General features: G+C 37.6%; 1 protein-coding gene across 5 annotated transcripts in view; it reads left to right on the forward strand.

Annotated features, from left to right (window-relative positions):
* Positions 1 to 20,417, forward strand: part of LOC142410078 (uncharacterized) — a 47,670-nt gene that overhangs the window by 24,199 nt on the left and 3,054 nt on the right. For all 5 annotated transcript variants that reach the window (XM_075501967.1, XM_075501969.1, XM_075501970.1 and 2 more), the window contains exons 21-25: positions 108 to 10,886; positions 11,287 to 11,438; positions 12,987 to 13,146; positions 15,917 to 16,069; positions 17,432 to 17,599. In XM_075501967.1, coding sequence (XP_075358082.1) covers positions 108 to 10,886; positions 11,287 to 11,438; positions 12,987 to 13,146; positions 15,917 to 16,069; positions 17,432 to 17,599 — 11,412 coding nt within the window. The remainder of the gene's footprint in view (positions 1 to 107; positions 10,887 to 11,286; positions 11,439 to 12,986; positions 13,147 to 15,916; positions 16,070 to 17,431; positions 17,600 to 20,417) is intronic.

Genomic DNA, 20,417 nt, shown 5'->3' on the forward strand with positions numbered 1-20,417 from the left:
ACAGATCGATTACCTTAGATACTCATTCTATACGTGAAGTGTGACTTCCATTCTCCCTCTAGCATGTGTTTGAATTATTCTTGTAACATTATTTTCTTGATGTTTAGACTTTGAAACAAGATGGTGTGGTAGAGTCGATGCAGCTGGATCTGGACCAGACAAATGAAGAGCTTGACAAATTGAATACAAGCCATTTAGAGGAAAGATCTCAACTTATTCAAGATCTCCAGAAACGTGAAAGAGAAATTGATAATCTTAAAGAAGCACTGGCAGAAAAAGACAGGGAGATGTCTGTCCTGTCTTTGAATATGACAGAATATTCTGAACAGGTTATCATTCTGAAGCGTCAAGTGCAATGCAAAGAGGAAGAAATACGAGGGATGGAAGAGGCTTTATCAAAGGCTGAAAGAGAAACTCATTTACTGAAAGAAGTACAAACAGCTGATGTAAGAGATGCAAGCGTGAAGATATCTGTCCTTTCTGAGCAAAGTAATACAATGAGACTAGAGCTAGAAAGAGTTAGAGCTGAGAATGAAGCTAAAACCAAAGAAAATGAGGAACTAATAAGACAAAGCAGTGAGAACAGCATTACAATTAAGGATCTCCGTTCTGAAATCAAAGCCAACAATGTCGCATACCATAACAAACTTGCAGAGTGTGAGTCACAAATTACTTTGCTGAAAGAACAAATTAGTAAATCATCCGAAAAGCTACAAGAAACTGAGGACAAACAAAGAAAAGAAACTGAATATCTGAAAACTCAGCTTGAGGAAAACAATACTCTAAAGGAAAAATGGAACAATTTGCTTGAAGAGAAAGAGAGTAAAGCACAGACACTTGAAAATGAGTTAAAATCAATTAAAGATTCATACAACAAACTGGTTTTGGAAAATGCTAAAAAAGATGAAGAGTTGGCTGAGTTATCTAGGAAGCTTATAGAACATACTGAACATCAAGAAACAATTAAAAAAGAATTACAAGAGAAACAAGAGTTCATTATTTCATTAGAGCAGAAGCTTGGAGTTTTGGAGCAGCGAAATGAAGAGACTAAACTTAAATTAACTGGAGATCTGAAAGCCAAAGAGACATGTTGCAAAGAACTTAATAACCAATTAAATGAAATACATAAACAAATTAACAAGATGGAAATAGAGACACGGGAGAAAGCTTCAGCTAATAAGCAATTGCAGGCAGATCTTGAAGGCAAAGAAGAAAAATTGGCAGAGCAAATAAAAGAAAATGAATATCTGAAAAAAAGTATAGATGTGGTAGAAAAAGAGAAGGAACAGCTAATCAGTGAAAATGAGAATTTGTCCAAACTCCTGGATGTAAAAGAGTGTGATTTGTTAAAGAAAATCCAGGCTGTGGCAGAAATAGAGAATAAGTTATCCGTTAGCACTGCTGAGTACGAAAAAACTCTTTCAGTACTAAATTGTGATAAAAACACTCTGGCAAAAGAGATTGAACAACTTTCAATACTTGCCAAGCAAAAAGAAAATTCAGTTGCAGAACAGCTGCAGGAGAAAACAAAGGAATGTAATGTGCTAGCTGATCAGTTGTTTGAAACCAAGGAACAGACACAACAGTTGCATGAACAAATGCAATCACTTCTCATTCAGCTGAAGGATACTAGAGACAAAGAAATAAAGAAAGAAGAAATGTTAAATAATAAGTTGTCTGAATGCAGTAGCCTAATCCAAGAGCTCAGCCATAGTAAGGAAAAGAATTTACTACTGGAAGAACAAATTGGAAGCATCACTTCAGATTTTGAAGCTGCGAGCAGGTCTCTAGAAGAGAAAATCCTTCAAAATGATTCATTACGTAAGGCAATGGAAGAGAGTAAGTTTTGTATTGCAGAGTTGCAGGAGGAAATTAAAAATCTTAAAGATGAAAAAACAAAGTTATCTCAGTTGGTAGAGGAAAGAGACCTGACTGTAAAAAGTCAGGGTTCAGAACTTGAGAAGTTTCATAGGCAAGTTTCTGAAAAAATGGAAGAAAGTACAGTGTTAAGTAATCAGCTACAGCTATTAATCAAAGAATTGGATGTGCTTAAGCATGAAAAGGAGAACTTTTCAAGCTTATTGAGCGAGAAGTCTCGTGAATGTGAGGTTCTTCAGTCACAGTTGGTGCAGCAACAGTCTGAAATTACTTCGGCAAGGCAACAAGCACATACAGCAGCTCTAGAAAATGAAAAATTGAAAGTAGACATTGAAACAGTTAATGTTACGGTAATGAAAAAGTCAGACGAAGTAGCTGCTTTAACTTCACACTTGTCCCAACAAAGTCATAATATTTTAGCTCTGAAGGACCAAATTGATGGCCTCTTGATTGAAAAAGAAAACCTAAAAATTGCCTTTGAAGGAAAAGAAACTCTCCTTTCTGAAAAGGAGGCTTTGATTCAGCAAATGAAAGATAGTAAAATGGCAGGAGAAGGGCAATATATGCAAATAATTTCAGATCTGCAAAACCAAATACAAGCCCTAGTTTTTGAAACCAGCCAGCTTAGACACGCAATGCAGGAAAAAGAAAACGAACTTAAGAGGCAAGCCCAAGAATTAAAGTTATTAAAAGATAAATCTGAAGAGTCTGATGTACTTAGGGTTCAACTGTCTGAGAATATGGAGGTTATTTCTGACCTTCAATGTCAGCTTAGAAATGTGACAGAAAAATCATCCCAGTTGAATGATTCAATTATACAGAAGGATGAAACTTTAAAACAAAAGTTAGATGAATACATCAGTTTAAAAGCACAGCTTTCTGAGGTACAGGAATCTTCTGTTTTGCAGCAGAAACGGTTGGAGCTTTTAGCCTCTGAAGCAGAACAATTAAAAGTACTTGTTTCAGAAAAAGAATTAACCATCAACAATATTTCATTATCTAGTGAGAATTTAAAGATGCAACTTCAAGAGAAAGAGAATGAATGTGAGGTCTTAAAGAAACAGGTGGTAGAGCTGGAGGAAGTGAAGGTGAATTTACAGAAAGAAATACAACATCAGCAGAATGTAATAACTGACATGGACCAGTCCTTATCAGAAAAGGAGTCATCTCTTATGGAAAACAAAAGTCTCCTCAAAACTCTGAAGGAGAAAGCAAGGAAAGATGAAGAAAAGACAGATTCAATTTCTCAGCTCAAAAGTCAGGTGCATGAACTAACACAAGAACTACAGAAATCTAAAGAACTACTCCATGAGAGAGAAAATGCCTTTTTATCTCTTCAGGAGAAAATTGAAGCACAGTATGAACTAAGAACTGAGCTGAATGCAGCTCTTGGGAAAAAAGAAGAAGTTATTGCTGGACTGCTTAATTCTTTGAAGGAGAAAGATAGCAATATACAGTTGGCAGATAGCAACGTTAAGGTTCTTTCTAGAGAGATTGAGGTTCTCAGAGAAAAATTGGAGAAAAGTGGTACAGCCATGAAAAACCTTACTGAGGAATTTCAGGAAAAGAACGAGAAGCTTGATATTAATCAGAAGAAAATTGATTCTTTGACAATTGAACTTGACTCTCTTAGAAACAAACACCAAAAAGCACTAGACCAAATAAGTACATGGGAAGAACAACTACAGCAAAAAGAATTGGCTATGGAGTCTCTGCGTGTGAAGTGCGCTGAACAGGCAGATAACATAGCATGTTTGAAGTTAGAGTTGAACAATGTAAATTCCAAATCCTCTCAAGACTGCCATGACAATGCGCTTTTACTAGGTAGTCTGCAGTGCCAGGTAGAGTCTTTAGAGAAAGACAAAAATCGGTTGCAAGAAGATGCTGATAAACTGATGGCTGAAAATGCACAACTTACTACATCTCAAAATCATTTGCAAAAGGAATTGGAAGAGCTCCGAGAAATAAATGAAAAACTAGAAACCAGTGAGAATTATTCAAGAATGCAGATAGATACTGTTAAACTGCAGATGAAGACTGAAAAAGAGAAGTTACAGATGCAGGTTAGTGTGAAGGGTGAAGAACTTTCTAAATTAGAACTTAAATTTGAAACTCTAGAACAAAGTCTACTTGAGTCAGAAAACAGATGGGTGACAGAACTTGATAGGGCAACTTTGCAAAATAGTAATCTTACTGAGCAATTGAGCAGTTTAGAAAGTGAAATAAAATCAAAGGATAGCAAAATCCAGTCTTTGCAGCAAGAGCTGGATGTTATAAAAGAGGAATTAACTCAAAGCTTATCTCCATTACTTAGTAGTAGGCTTTTATGTAAAGAAGAGAAGGCACAGACTTCCGATTCTGAACTGCAGCTAACTGATAGTAAAATGCAGTTGGAAAAATTCGCCACTCTGATAACCACTATTTTGAGTAAAGAAACAGAAAGAGAACAATTGCAACTGGTGCTTTTAGAAAAACAGAAAGAAATAAACACCATGAAAGATGAATTAAAAAGTATGCAGTCACTTGAGAAGCAGAAGGAGTTGCTGCAGAATGATATTGAAAAGATGAAGGGCAAATATAAATCTGAAATTGAATGTCTGTCAGAAGAAATGGCCACAGTCAAGGAAGCATTATGTAAACAGCAGTCTCTCTTGCAAGAAAGGGAAGAGTCTTTTGCAGAAATAAATAAGCAGGTTGAATTTCTTCAAGACAAGATAAATAAATCAGAAGAAATAGTAAGAACCAGTCAAGAAAAACTGCACGTTGAAGGTAAAAAAGTAGCAAGTCTCCTTGAAGAAATGGGTAAAAAAGATCAGCTCATAGAAAACTTAACTTCCCAGCTAAATCAGCAGAAGGATTTAATTTCTGGTCTAAGCCAGCAACTGAAAGAAAAGGACTGTTCTGTTACCCAGATCATGGAATCATTGTCTAATGAAATGCTGAATTTTTCTGAAGAGAGAAATACATTAAATACCAAACTGCAAGACCTTGAAGCTGTTAATAATAATTCTATAGGAGAGCTAAACCGAGTATTGCAGGAACTTGAGGATTGTAAGAAAGAACTGGAACATAGTCAGGCTACGTTAAGCAGTAGAGAAGCTGCGCTTAAAGATTTAATGAATGAAAAAGAGGAGATGCAGTTTAATCTTGAGAAAATGGGCAAGGAAAAAGAGAATCTGAAAAAGAAACTTCAAGCAGCATTGATAATAAGAAGAGATCTAATGCAAAAAGTTGGAAAACTAGAAAAAAGTGGACAGGAAGAAATAGAAAAAGAGCAAAAAAAAGCAGAGGAGCTGTTGAAGAAAGTTAATGAGTTAACAGACAAGCTGAAACAAGTTGAAGTACAAAATAAAGATTTTGAGTCTCATCTTGGAACTTTGAAGCAAGAACTTTTAGAAAAAGATGCCAAAATAGGTGATTTGACTGAAATTTTGTCTTCAAAAGCTTCTTATTTAGAGGAACTTCAGGGCAATATTGCACAACTAAATGATGTCATTTCTGAAAAACAAAATATATGTGAGCAGAACCTAAAATCTTTAGAGGAAAAGGACCACATGCTTGCTCATATGCAGTCTATGCTTGATGAAAAAGCAAGTGCATATGAAGAGGAACGTTCTCAGCTGCTCTTAGCTCTTGAAAAGGTGAAGTCTGAAGTTAAGAAGAAGGAAGAATTGTTGAAAAATTCCAGTTCAGAAGAGCCTGGTTTAAGTGCTGGGGACACGAAGAAGTGTCTGGACCCCAACAATGACATTAATGTCATAAGTCAATTAAAAAAAGAAAAAGAAGCCTTACAGAGGGAGCTTTTGGTCAGGAAAGAAGATACGAAAAAAATGCAGAAAGAAAGGGAAGAGCACACTAAACTTGCTGCAGATTTTGATGAACAAAAAAACCGCCTTGAGCAACTCAAACAAGAACATAAAGCACTCTGGGAAGTTCTTCAAACAAAATGTAAAGAACTTGACTTTAATCAGTTAGAAGAGTACCCTCTAGGGAAAGAGCTGGCTTCGCCTAAGGCAGTCCTGGGAGAAGAAGCAGCTGAGCTAGGGAATTTAGAATCAGCCAAACTGAGAAGCAAGGTCCAGGTTGCATCCTTAAAAGAGTCAAACATGATCACTTCAGTGGCAAGTAAAGATGCTGAGTTAAAAGAACTAAGAAGTAATTATGCAAAACTTCAGGAGGAAACAGAAATGTTAAAGAAAGAGTTGAGAAAAATATCAGTTGAATTTGGTGATGAAAGAGAAGAAACAGTCAACTTAAACTCTTTGAGACAGCAGGAGCAGTACCAGGAGCAACGTAAGGGCAGCTTGTTGGAGGACGTAAAGCAGCTACAGAAAAAGCTGAAAGCATATGAGGCTGAAGCTATAAATGTTAAGACAGCGCTTGAACGTGTGAATAACGAGAAAGAAGCACTTATTAAAAAAAGCGAAGAGGATTACAAGATGAACCAGGAGAAACTGCAGAGATTGAGCATTGAAGCTAAGAAGGAGGTTGCAGAAAAGAATGAGGAAATAGAAGCATTGCGTTGTTCACTTACGGATTTCAAATATAAACTTGATCTGGAAAAGGCATTATTAAATGAAGCTATAAAGGAGGGCCAAGAAGAAGCCCACCATTACAAAACAGCATTTGAAGAAATGAAGAGTGAAAAAGAGAAACTTCTCAGTTGTTTAGAAAAGTCCAATTTGGAACTAATTAATATGAAAAAGGGGGTAAAACATTTCAGTGAAGAAAACAAAAAACTTCTGATAGAGCTATGTATGCTACGTGAGAAGGCTGAGATGAGTAGACCTGTGGTGTCATGCAAAGAGCTTAAGGAAGAAAATGATACTGAAAAAGAATTGGGAGAGTTTTGTTCGGAAAGTAATTCCCTTCAAGGAAAGTTACAAGGTGAAGGCACCTCTTTTCAGCTATCAGAGACTGATTACTCCGGGAAGACTAAACTGAGAGAAGCTTCAGAATGTCAAATCCAGAAACAAACGCAAATGATTGAAGAGCCGCTGGCAAAAACTGCAAATGTAAATGATTCTAAACCACAAGAGCAAAGAACTACAGCAGAAGAGAAGTCCAAAGAGCGCCTTCAAAGAAAATTACAGGCAGCTTTAATATCGCGTAAAGAAGCCCTGAGAGAAAATAAATGTCTGAAAGACCAGATTGATAAGCTGGTGTTGGAAAGAGAAGAACTGGTGAACAAGACAAGTATGCTTGAACACTTGTTAGAGCTTGGTAGAGAAAAACAAAGTTCAAGTACTGTTTCTCCATTGTCTGAAGAGGAGAGCCTTGTTTCTGAAAATGCCAGACTGTTGACTGAAAACGAAAACCTCACCGCGGCATGTGAAAGTCTTAAATCCACCATGGAGACTATAGTTCAGGAAAAAGAGGCCTTTTCTTTCCAACTAAATACCTTAAAAGATTCTCAGACAGTTGAATTAACAGGATGGAAGGCTAAACATAGTGAATTAAAGCAGGAGTATGAATCACTTCTTCAGGCGTATGAGAATATCAGTAGTAAAATAGCAGATATGAGGCAAGTTATTGATCTCAGTAGAAGAGAGAAGCAAGAGGCTATTCAAAGACTCAGGGAAGGTGAATCTGAGAAGGAGGCTCTTGAGAAGCATTTACAGAAACTCATTGATGAAAATGAGCTTATTAAGAATCAACTGAAACAACTCGGTGAATCCAAGAAAATGGAAGTTGATGAATTACAAAGTAAAGCAGAAAGGCAGATCCGTGAGCAAGAGGCAAGGATGCAAGAACACCAGGATCGTCTTCATGAACTCACTCAACAGAATCATCAGCTAATGGAGGAGAATGAGCAGCTGAAACAAACTTCTGAAAATTTAAAGCAGGCTTTAGAGAAAATTCAGAATGAAAATGATGTCCTTCATAACAACATCACTGTAACTAAAGCAGCTTTGGGAGAGCTCCAAGTTCAAATGGAAGTGTACCAAAACGATATGCAATCTAAAATCCATGATGCATTACATGAGAATGAATCATTGTTAAAGGACATTAATGGGTTAAAGGATAAACTCTCTGAAAAAGAACAAGATGTGCTTGTCCTAGAACAAGAAAGAAAATTAATTTCAGAAAAAGCGAAAGAAACTGAAAAATCTTTGAACCATAAAAATCATTGTCTAACAAAGCTGGACATGGAATGTAAAAGTCTTACACAAGAAATTGTTAGTCTAAATGAAAAAGTTAAGATTTTAGAGGATGATAAATGTCTGTTACAGGAAGAATTAGAAAATGTACAAGAAAGTTCTTACAAAGTAAAGAATGAAAGAGAATTTCTTGAGACAGAATTGCTTAATCATGTTAAAAAAGTTGATCATCTTACTGATAGAATGAAATCAGCACAGGTACAGAATAACTTGCTGTTACAGCAACTGGAAGAATTAAAGGCAGAAAAATGTAACGTGATTAGAGAAAAAGAAGAACAGCAGTTACATCTTGTAAAAATGTTTGAGGAGAAGGTGAAAAGTGCTCAGAGGGATAATAATGGAAGTAAAAACAAAACAAAAGAATTGCAAGAACTCTTGAAGGAGAAACAGCAGGAGATCAACCATTTGCAAAAGGATTCTATAAAGTTTCAGGAGCTGATCCTGGATTTGGAAAGATCTGTGAAAATGTCACAGTCAAAAAGTGAAAAATTTGAAAAGGACTTAAGTAATATGTCAGAAAAGCTTGCGAAGTCAAACGAAGAAATATATAATCTCCAGGGAGAGCTTTCTTCACAGATGAACCTGTTGGATCAGTCAAAGAATGAAGTGGACAGGCTTACAGGTGAGAATCTAAATTGGAGAAAAGAACTTAAGAAGAAAGAAGATGAACTACAAATTCAAAAGAGAGAATATGAGAGAGAATTGGAATTTAATCTTCAACAATTAAAATTGGTTCACAAAAGAGAATTTTTGAACCTAGAGGAAAGACACGGTGCCCTTGAGAGAGAAAAAGATAGGGCAATTAGTGAGATTCATGGTTTGCAAGAGGAAGTTAGCATTAAGGACTCTCAAAACAAGAAACTTCAAGCAGATTTGAATGCAGCTTTGGCACGATTAGCTGCTTTTACAAAGTGTATGTCCTCTCTTCAGGATGACCGGGACAGGGTAATCACTGAAATGAAAACCTGGGAAATGCAGTTTAAAGAGGCCATCCAAAATAAAGAAAAGCAGATAGAAGACAGTAATAAAAGAATAATGTCTTTACAAGATGAACTGAAAGACAAAATTACTCAGATTCAAGAACTGAATATCAAATATTCTGTGGTAGAGGAAACAAAGGATGAACTGTATTTGAGGCAAAAATCTGTCGATGTACAACGCTATGAAGAGCTCTGCAGAATAAAGGAAGAAAATACCCATTTTTTTAACAGGCAACAGGAGTTGGAGAGTGTTCTTCAGTCCAAAGAAGAAGCTTTGCAAGCACTCCTTAAAGAAAATAATTCTCTTAATCATCTCATAGAGAACAGTAAAAGTGCAGGAAGGGAGATAAAAGCTCTGGAAAGTAATTTTACAAGACAGGAACAAGAATTGCAACACCTTCTAGCTGAGAAGGAAAAAATTAATGCTGAATTGCAAAAGCAGATTACCATTTCTGAGCAAATGAAGATCATGCTAAATAATAAAGACAAAGAAATTTCCCTACTCATTTCTTCAAAAGGTGATGAAATTTCTGACTATCTGATTCAGGTACAGTCTCAACATAGAAAACAAATCAAAGAGTATGAACTTCAGTTAAGGTCTTTGCAGATAAAGAAAGAACAATCTGAGGAGGCCTGTCAGAGGATGGAAAATGAATTGAGAAATCTCCAGATGAAAGCAGACAAAGCAGGTCAAGATAAGGCTGCAATTGCCAGTGAAATAGATGCCTTTAAAAAGTCAATGTCATCTCTTCAGAATGATCGGGATGATCTTTATTCTAAATACAAAGAGCTGGAACATCTTCACCAAGATGTCTTAAATGAGCGGGACAGTCTTATGGTTGGCAATGCAAGTGAGAATAATGCTTTGAAACAAGAATTAAGGATACTTCTCAATCAGATAGATGATCTTCATTCGGAAAATGCAATGCTAAGTGCACAGCTGATAAAATATAGGGAAGATCTTAACCAAGTTTTATCTCTGAAAGACCATCAGCTGAAAGACTTACTTAAGCAGAAATTGGATTGTATTAAAAGCCTTGAACAAGAAAAATATGATCTTCAAAAACAAATAAAAGAAATGCAACTTTCCAATGAACTGCAGAAGGGTACTGCTGTATCTTTGGAACATGAAAATAAAAAATTACTGTCTAAAGTAAGCGATTTAGAATCTTTAATTGCATCATTAAACAAAGAGAAACTTGTTTCTGAATCTGGAGAGAAACTGCTAACTAGTGATAGCGTTCAGAAAAAAGAAAGTGTATCAGATGAACAGCATGGAGAAAATCTTCAGAAGAAGATTAAAGAAATCCAGAAATCAAGAGGCAGAAATACTAAGGATGCGGATGAGGTATACAGTAAGACTCTTTTGCCACTTGAACATGGAGATGGACCCGATGCTTTTGCAGAGAAGATGATATTAGAAGTTCAGTCTCAAAATAGTGAGCTGAGGTCCCAAAATGAGGCCTTTGGGAAAGCAATGACTGCTCTGCAAAATGATAGAGATAGGATAATAGAGGACTTAAAGGTACTTCAGAGCAAATACACGTCTGAACTCAAGACTGAAAAAAAGAAAGGAGATGAACTTGAAGCTGAATTGGATGGATTTAAATTACATCTTATCAGAATGCTCAAAGACAATTCTCTTCTGAATCGGGCTATTTTTGATGCTGCAGATAAGGTTACACTTGATCAGATTGCTGATGAAATTGAAAATCTTTGTAGGACGTTAGTCAGTCGAGAGGTGGAGGTTAGCAGGCTCTCAACTGAGTGTGGGAAATATGTTCATCAGATTGAAGCGTTTTCCAAGGCTATGGCCAGTCTTCAGGATGACCGAGACAAATTGCTGCAAGAACTCAGCAATCAGAAGGTAACTTCTGAAACAAAACAGGGCATAGCTTCATTTCCCATTGGTTGTAACAGCATCAATGAGATAAATTCTTTTAAAAGTAATTTGGATATGCCTCAGAACAATAGGGAAAGATTGGTAAGTTTTAATTAGCTACATCACTTGGTAATTTTTTCTTTATGCAGAGAATGCTTAGACACATTATGGATTCTGAAGTTTAACTTTGTAAATTATGCGAGTGCTAAGAAAACATTGTGTGACTAGAGAAGGCGTGCTTACAGTTTTGGGGGTGTAGGTAATTATCCCGTTAAACAGGAGCAAATGGGAGAAAAAACATTATTCTGTAATTGGAATCCTAGCACTAATAAAACTTCAACCATAGTTTTCATTCCAGTTCACTAATCATGTTTGTTAAATGTAGGCTAAAGAAGGAGCCAGCCTTGCAGCTGTTGAAATATCAAAACTGAAGACCAAGGTTGATGATTTGGAGAAGGCATTGCATCAGACAAAAGCCTTCCAAGCAGAAACTGAGAGAGAGATTGCATCATACCAGAATGAGCTTGCTGGATTAAGGTATAAATGTTAAAATTAACAAATAGTACATGTGGCTCTTGTTTAGAATTCTTCAGTGACTTCACAACCTGACGTAAAACTGGCACAAAACCAAAACTGTATATAGTTTAGCAGGAAGAAGGATAAGAATATTTCTGTAATATGCGAAATCAACTTCCACAGAGTTGTCTTTGTTCACGGTTATCCTTGTATCTTTATGTAATGGTCTCTTTGTTTATATAAAGTTTCAAACAGTCTTAATTGAATATTTTCTGTTCTGCCGGTGACTTGGATATATGGAACTACAGTTTAAGAATCTTATTTCTTGGTATTATATTCTCTTCTTAGCGTAATGATTGATATGGCTGAACATTCCCCCCCCCCAAATCTCTGTTTTTTTAAAAAATGTCTGAGGTGTTGCATATTTCGCCCAACTACATATTGAAAATTAAATTCATTTCACATGTAAGCATTATTTCTGTAGATTCAGGAGTCCACTTCAGCACTGTTCACACCTTGCATCATCTGTGACAAATGGATAATGTGACACCTTGAGCCTAATTCTGTGAATGCCACATGAGGTCTGCTTCCAAAAAGGCAGTAGGCATTTTTAAGTGGCACTCAGTGGAGGCAGATCAAGATTTGGTTGTAGATGGCTGTTCTCGTTCAGGCTTTTAAGCTTGTGCAGATGATTGAAGTGTGAAAGCATGTTACGATCAGTTCAGTGAAGACAATTTTGTTTTGAATTTGAGGCCAGAAGGCAGTAGCCTAGTGCCTCTACTGCATTTTGTTGTCCGTAGTGCAGTTTCTAGATCTCTAATTAAAGTCTGTCTAAGATAATATCTGTTTCATACTAGAAACTCTTGGGGAGGGGGTGTAGAGCAAAAGGTCAGCCCCACATTTATCTTTGCAAATGTGAGCAAGTTAGCATGAAATATTCAGACCTCATTCTAACTTGTAGACTTAACCAGCAAACAGCATGAATAGTCTTTTCCCACTTTTTTTTCCCCAAACTTTAAAAAGATATATTAAATTGAATTCAAACGGATTTAAATTACTTTTATGCCCTTTGCGATGTTGCCTGTGTATGACAGCAGTTTCTGGAGATGTGGCATGTTTGTTTATTTGTCTTCTGAGTCTAGGGTATTCCTTTTCAAATTTGTGTACTTGCAGTAGGGTAGGCTGGCGATCTTGAGCAGTGCTCTACACAACTGTGACCTAGAGCTGCTTTGCTGTGCAACCTTATTTTTTAGGTAGCTGAAGTATGTACTATGTTAACAGATGTTAACATCTTTACAGCCAATGAACTCCTCCCATCTCCAAGCCGACAAAGCAAATGTGATGTTATCACTTTCGAGGCTTTATTTTCTTTTTCTTTTTTTTTTTTAGCAGATGTCTTTAAACTGAAGTATTTATTGAGAATGTTCATATAGTGCTCCATATTTGCATATAACTTCAAAAAATACCATTATTTATTTCAGAAATAACAGTGGGTAAAGCTTTATCCTTTTCATTCACTAGTATGTAGTATATTATTGTTTAACATCTAGTCTAATATTTTATATTCAGAATGGAAAACAACCTCCTCCTCTCAGAGTCCCAGGCACTGCGAAATCAATGTCAAGTCACAGTTGCTGAGAAAGACCGACAGATTGCAGAACTACAGAAGCTGCAAGAAGACATGATTGTTAAGAAGTCAGTCACTGCTGGCAGCAATTACCCAGTCAAGGTAAACAAATGAAATGTAGCAGGAAGCACGAATCTAATTCCATCAGTTTATTGTATTACATTTGCAGCCTGCTTCCCAAATGAGAACTATACAGCATATGATAGTGAAGTATGGAAGGCTGATGAGTGCATTACCCGTATATCAGTGTTGCCTGCGGTCAAATCAGCAAGTTACAACTATTCCAAGCAAATGAGTTGCGATTATTAAAAACACTTTTTAATGGAGTCTGGTATATCGATCAACTTCTTTTAAACAAAGAAAAATAATGAGTTTCTCATACGTTGATAAAATAACAGAGAAAACTTGCTGTTGTGGTGTATTTTAATGGTTAAAAACATGGAAGGCACCTTCATAATGAAATGGTTATGAAGCAAAAGGTGAAGCTTATGAACCGATAACGGTTATTGATTCTTAGTCAAAAAGGAGTAACAGTTTGCTGTGGTTATATTGTAAGGTGATGGTATTTGCTTGTTGCTGAGTTGCTAATGTTGGTAGATTACTTAAGTAATCGTGTAAATTACTATCTTAGATTAGTTAAATCCAGAATAGAATATGAAGAAGTTAAAAGAAAAGGTTCAGACATGGTTCAACAGCAGATCCGGTGCTGGTAAATAGAGGCACATACTGGAAAGGGAAAAAAGAACTAGTGCAATTTACGGGTTTCTCAGTTAATTCTTTCAAATCAAGAAGAGGATAGGGAACTTTCAGGCAACTCAAGGAGGAATTGTTCTCATGTAGTAGCTGAGATGAAACATGTCTGTAAGTGGGAATATAATTCTGGCTTCATGTGCCAATTTCATATCTATCATGAGTCTCTTACTGTTCACACTATTATAACACCAGTGTCATTACTTGCTCCGGGAGCAGACTTGTTCAAATGAGAATAGGATGCTGTACTATTACTTGTGGGATGCCAACAATGTATTTATTGTCACTGAGTCCTTGCATGCTGATTGACTTAATCACCTGCCAGACAGCCTGTACTACAGCTGTGTTCTAGCTATTTCTTTTTCTCTCAATAGGTAATATCAAGTTGGATCTGTCTCCCCTAGTTCAGTGATTATTACACTAAGTATGGAAGCATCGTAATTTTTTGAGACATGAACCTTCTTTTAAAATCCAGTTTTAGAATTGGCTAGCTGATGCAAATGTTATTGGGGGAACAGATAGACAAACAATATGACTTGCATATATCTTATTTTTAGAAAACCAGTCTAAATCAAATAAGTTATTTGAATGTTGAAGAAATGGTAGGAAAAGTGGTACAGAAAATGTAATTCTTGAGTGTAAATAATTTGTAGTACACTTCACCTGCACTTCACAGAAGTGTTACATTGCAAGTTTCAGAGGAGGGAGGTGGAAAGCGTGATACAGAAAGACTTCTAAGAAGAAAATTCAGAAAAGATTGGGATTGTTTATGTTAAGAAAGAAATAAATGAGAGGGGAACAAACCCAACCTAATAGTACTGTGGGATGTAAGCGAAATGAGAATCTATGCCCTCACTTCTTGTAAACCCAGAGTAGGGGACATTGGGTTACAAATACAAAACCAGTAAAAGGATGTGCTCTTTCAGGTAATGTGAACGTTTCTTCAGATATGTTATAGCTGCAACCTATTTTCAGGGACACAGTTTTTAAGAGGATCAAAAAAGAACTTGGTAGTTTACATTGACAACAGTTTTCAGAATTTGTATACTTATTGCTGTCAAATTTTAAAGATGTAATAAAATTCATTCTTCAGAGCCTAAATCAATTTCTAACTACTGCAGATGAGAATAGGACCTAATTGAGGGGAGAAGGGAGAGATGTGCCTAATTGAAGTGTTCTTGCCCTTCCCCTGAAGCAGCTGGCATTGGCTTCTGCTAGGAACAAAATACTAGATTTAGAAAGGCAGCAGCTGAGACCCAGTCTGGCAATTGCTGTCTACTGTTGTAGACTATCATTGAAGGTTCAAGGAAGGTGTTATTTTAGAATAATATTCTTATTTGCCTTTTCTGTGCCAAAAGAAGTAAACCGTATTCCTTTTAATTTCATTAAAAACAACGTTTTAGTTGGTCAAGTTTGTGTCTCATATGCTGTTCATTTTCTGTGATTAAAATTACAAGTAAAAGCTATTGAACAGTAATGTCTGTTGGGTTATGGAATATTTTACGTGGTAGAAGTATTTATTTCATGATTTTCATGAGGAAAATAGATTCCATAAATCATTAGAGATGGCACACTTCCCTCCATTATTGGAGATTAACATCAAAATGTTGACCTGCCAGAGATACAGAAGACCAAAGCTGTGAATCAGTCATAAAGTTTGGTGGTTTGGGATTTTTTGGTGGGGTTTTTTTGTGTTTTTTTCAAAATGGACTTTCAGCTTTAAATTCATATTTACAAAATAGCTATCCTTCTACAAGTCATGAATAACATACATTATTAGTTTGAAAATAATTTTTGAAAGCTGTTTTCTATTCATCTGTCTTTTTCTATTTTTTTCCTTTTTTTTGTGCTTCACACTATTTGGAAGTTAAAAATTAAGTTGGGTTGCCTTTTCATGATAATTTTTTGGTTTTTTTAATTAAAGTATTTAGGTTGAAAACAGTAAGTAGAAGATTCTTTTTTTTAATATAAAGTCTCTTGCAAATGTGGTATTGACTTGTGAGAAGGAAATGATCTTCTGAAAAGGAAATTATGTAGTCCATATGTATATTTAGTGTTGGAGTTGTATATTATTTAGAGAACTCTTATACCATTTACCCTGAATATGCTAATACTTTTTAAGATTTTAGAAACTGCCTCCCTCGCTGGAAGTGCAGACATGCCAGAGGAAATCAAACGTGTCTTAGCTGAGAAGAATCAGCTTCAAAATGAACTGCAGCGCTGTCTTCAGGAGATACACCAGAAGGATCTGCATTTTCAGCAGATTAATTCAAAGGTAACTTAGAACAACAGCTGTGATCCTACATGGCTCACGTGAATCTGAGCTGGTATCAACATAGGAATATTGCTAAATTTGCAGTGTCTTGTTGTGCTGGTTTTGGCTGGGATAGAGTTAATTTTCTTTATAGCAGCTAGCATGGGGCTATGTTTTGGATTTGTGCTGAAAACAGTGCTGATAACACAGGGATATTTTAGTTGTTGCTAAGTAATGTTTGCGCTAGCCAAGGACTTTTCAGCTTCCCAGGCTCTGCCAGGTGCACGGGAAGTTGGGAGGGGGCACAGCCAAGATAGTTGATCCAAACTGGCCAAGTAATTGAAAGTTAGAGTGCTTTAAAACTCAGATTGTTCAAAACAACCCTGTTGGCTCATACTAGAAATTGCAAACTAAATGTCAGTATTATCTTTCTGTCAGGCTTTCCTGACTTGTTAATTGACAGAGAGAGATTTATTTGAATCTGCATTCTGAAGAGATTGATGGGGCACTGCTGAACTACTCAAAGTAAAATATTTTTCAATATAGACAAACAGATGTTTGTCTTAGCTGGAACAAGATTTTAGCTATCTCATACCAAATTTTAAATACCTCAAAAATGTTTACTTACAATTTCTTGATGAACCCTTTTGTGGCTGTTAAGACAGGAAGTGTGTGTGTATCCACATGCACCTGTGTGTGTGTGCTCAGTTTTGTTAGCAAAAGTTTGTAAATGTTCTTGGAAATTCCCTTAACCTTATCTGTCTTTGTGTGGCCTGGTGTTGGAAGCAAATCAGGTTTATGTTACCTTTCATCTGTCATTGTGTCTCTTTTCACTCCTTCACCCAAACATTTTATAAACCTAATAAGTTTTAACCAAACTTTTAAACAGGTGTAGAAATCTCAAGCTCCTACAAGTGAAGATGAGTGTTTGGGTAATGGGTGGAGACCCCAGTTACAGTCTGTTTTTTGAAAAGATGAAAACTCGACTGCTGTGCATTCCTGGACTGCCTGGTGAACATGTTTATATTATCAGCCTTATTTGGCTACATGCATTGTCCTGAAGTAGCAACTAAGAAGTATGACTGTCTTTTTCCAGGTGGTGATATTATAGCAAACACGGGGAGGAAGGCATTGGGGTTTAAAACCCTGAGTTTCTGGTTTCTGGGCATACTGATGACAGGGGAAATCAATCTTCAGGCTTCGTTATTTCCGCTGCTCATAAAACAGCTAGTTAAATCTTACCAAACTGTGAGCTTGCCAAAAAGTTGATGCAATTTTGAAACTAGGACTCAGTTGTTTTCAACAGCAGGTCTCAAATCTGCAGTAATTTCCTGGAGAAGATAATTCCTAATTTTTATTTATTTAAATGTTAATTTCTTTCAGGTTGTGCAGTCAGCAGAAGAGAATGCTGTCTTATCTGCCCAGTTGAAGACTCTTTCGCAGACTCTGAGGGATAACCAGCTTCGTTACACTGACTTGCAAAATCGTTACTTAAGACTGGAGAGGGAATATCAGACCATGCAAGTGACATCTTTCCAAGGCACTGTTCAGGTAAACAAATACATGGAAATGTTTTTTTCTTTTGTGCTTACGCTTTTCCAGTTCTCATGCTAAAAATGAAGTATATACTTTTTGTTGTACTGATTCAGTACTTTTTCTGGCCCTGATGCGCTGAAGAGGACTGTCTTTATTGTTGTAAAGCTGTTTTTATTTGACTTTTCATTTAAGGAAGCTGTTTCTGCGTGCTTTTTTTGTTTTGAAATATCATCTTGAAGTGGTCTACAGCTGGCAGAGATAATTGGATGATCGCTAATCGTTGGATCAGCAAAGTTTTAATGATACTTTCACAGAAGTCATGAATCATTTTGCAAGGTGTTTGAGTAGTATTTTCAGAAGTGAGGCCTGTCAGCCTGACCTCGGTACCGGGGAAGCTGATGGAGCAGACCATCCTGAGTGCTATCACATGGCATGTAGAGAATAACCAAGGGATCAAGCCCAGCCAGCATGGGTTCAGGAAAGGCAGGTCCTGCTTGACCAACCTGATCTCCTTCTATGACAAGGTGACCCACCTAGTAGATGAGGGGAGGGCTGTGGATGTTGTCTATCTAGACTTCAGTAAAGCCTTCGACATGGTTTCCCACAGCATTCTCCTGGAGAAACTGCCTGCTCATGGCTTGGACGGGTGTACTTTTCGCTGGGTAAAGAACTGGCTGGATGGCCGGGCCCGAAGAGTGGTGGTGAATGGAGTTAAATCCAGTTGGCGGCCGGTCACAAGCGGTGTTCCCCAGGGCTCAGTTTTGGGGCCAGTTCTGTTTAATATCTTTATCAATGATCTGGATGAGGGGATCGAGTGCACCCTCAGTAAGTTTGCACCAATGACACCAAGTTGTGTGGGAGTGTTGATCTGCTGGAGGGTAGGCAGGCTCTGCAGAGGGACCTGGACAGGCTGGATTGATGGGCCGAGGCCAGTTGTATGAGGTTCAACAAGGCCAAGTGCAAGGTCCTGCACTTGGGCCACGGCAACCCCATGCAACGCTACAGGCTTGGGGAAGAGTGGCTGGAAAGCTGCCAGGCAGAGAAGGACCTGGGGCTGTTGGTTGACAGCCGGCTGAATATGAGCCAGCAGTGTGCCCAGGTGGCCAAGAAAGCCAATGGCATCCTGGCTTGTATCAGGAATAGTGTGGCCAGCAGGAGTAGGGAAGTGATCGTGCCCCTGTACTCACCACTGGTGAGGCCGCACCTTGAATACTGTGTTCAGTTTTGGGCCCCTCACTACAAGAGAGACATTGAGGGGCTGGAGCGTGTCCAGAGAAGGGCAACGAAGCTGGGGAAGGGTCTGGAGCACAAGTCTGATGGGGAGCGGCTGAGGGAACGGGGATTGTTTAGCCTGGAGAAAAGGAGGCTGAGGGGAGACCTTATCGCTGTCTACAACTGCCTGAAAGGAGGCTGTAGAGAGGTGGGGGTCGGTCTCTTCTCCCAAGTAACAAGTGATAGGACCAGAGGAAATGGCCTCAAGTTGCACCAGGGGAGGTTTAGACTGGATATTAGGAAATTTTTCTTCACCGAGAGGGTTATCAAGCATTGGACCAGGCTGCCCAGGGAAGTGGTTGAGTCACCATCCCTGGAGGTATTTCAAAGACATTTGGATGAGGTGCTTAGGGACATGGTGTAGTGGTGGTCTTGGTAGTGTTAGGTTTATGGTTGGACTTGATGATCTTAAAGGTCTTTTCCAACCTATACGATTCTGTGATTCTGAGATCTATATCACCAATTCAGCATTTCAGTACTCTTTGCCAACCCCTCATATACATCTGTAAGCTTATTCCTTTGTGATCTCTTCATTTTTCAAAAGTTTTCCTGTACTGCGTTGGATATTCAGTAACGATTAATTAATATAAGACCCTAAAATATCATAATATCAAAATATCATATAAAGCAGCCCTTACTTTTCCATAAACAGAAATACACACAAACAAGGAGAACTGTAAACTACAAAATAAATGAATCCCTGCTTCTTATCTCGCAGACCATTTGGATTCTACCTCTTTCACATATTGATTGCAAAGCATGGGGCTGCTTAACCACAGTTCCCAGTGCTTCCGCACTGCCTAGAGCTCACTAGCTCTGAATTTAAAGCATCCCCATTAGCAATGTTTAAGCTTTGTTAGGCATAGATTATCTGAGAGAGGATAAAAGGGTAAACCTCAGACTCACAGCATCACCTCCTCTTTCCTTATATATAGCATCACCTCTTCTTTACTTATATATAGCCATTACTCCCAAACAGTTAATCAGTGCCACCCTGACTGGTGATCCCAACTTCCTCATGTCTTGTCCTAGTCCCTACTGCATATCCTGGAATTTCTGCTCTGCCATGCATGTTGTGCTAGAGCAGTGACCTAGGCAGCTAGAGCTGCAGTAACTAGTCCAGATAGTCAGAGGGCATTATGAGGACTTGAAATATAATGTAGAAATTATGTGCCTGGAACAAAGTCCACAAATGTGAGAAAAAGAATGCAATCCTGTGCAGAATATTTCCGCTACCTCTGTGTGAACTGGCATGTCTGTATGGCATGGTGCGATACCACACAGGTATTTTGTGTCAGATTCTGTTAGTGAAATAGCTGCATTACTTACGAAACTGTGGTCAGTGCTGTATTACTATGTAGGTGTGTAGATGCATTTCTTCCACTTATTGTTTAGAGATTGCTGTGTTACGCAGTGTGCATGTATCCTTCAAGTCCTGCAGCACACACAGGCAGTATTCATCAACTTTCTGTTAGAAAACAGGTTAGGAAAATCACAGCTCCAGAAATTAAAAGGTTAAATGGTACAAAGAGTGGTTTGTTCCACTGCTTTGTGGTGCTTA

Source organism: Mycteria americana, chromosome 5 (assembly GCF_035582795.1).
Source record: "Mycteria americana isolate JAX WOST 10 ecotype Jacksonville Zoo and Gardens chromosome 5, USCA_MyAme_1.0, whole genome shotgun sequence".
NCBI classification, from domain to species: Eukaryota; Metazoa; Chordata; class Aves; order Ciconiiformes; family Ciconiidae; genus Mycteria; species Mycteria americana.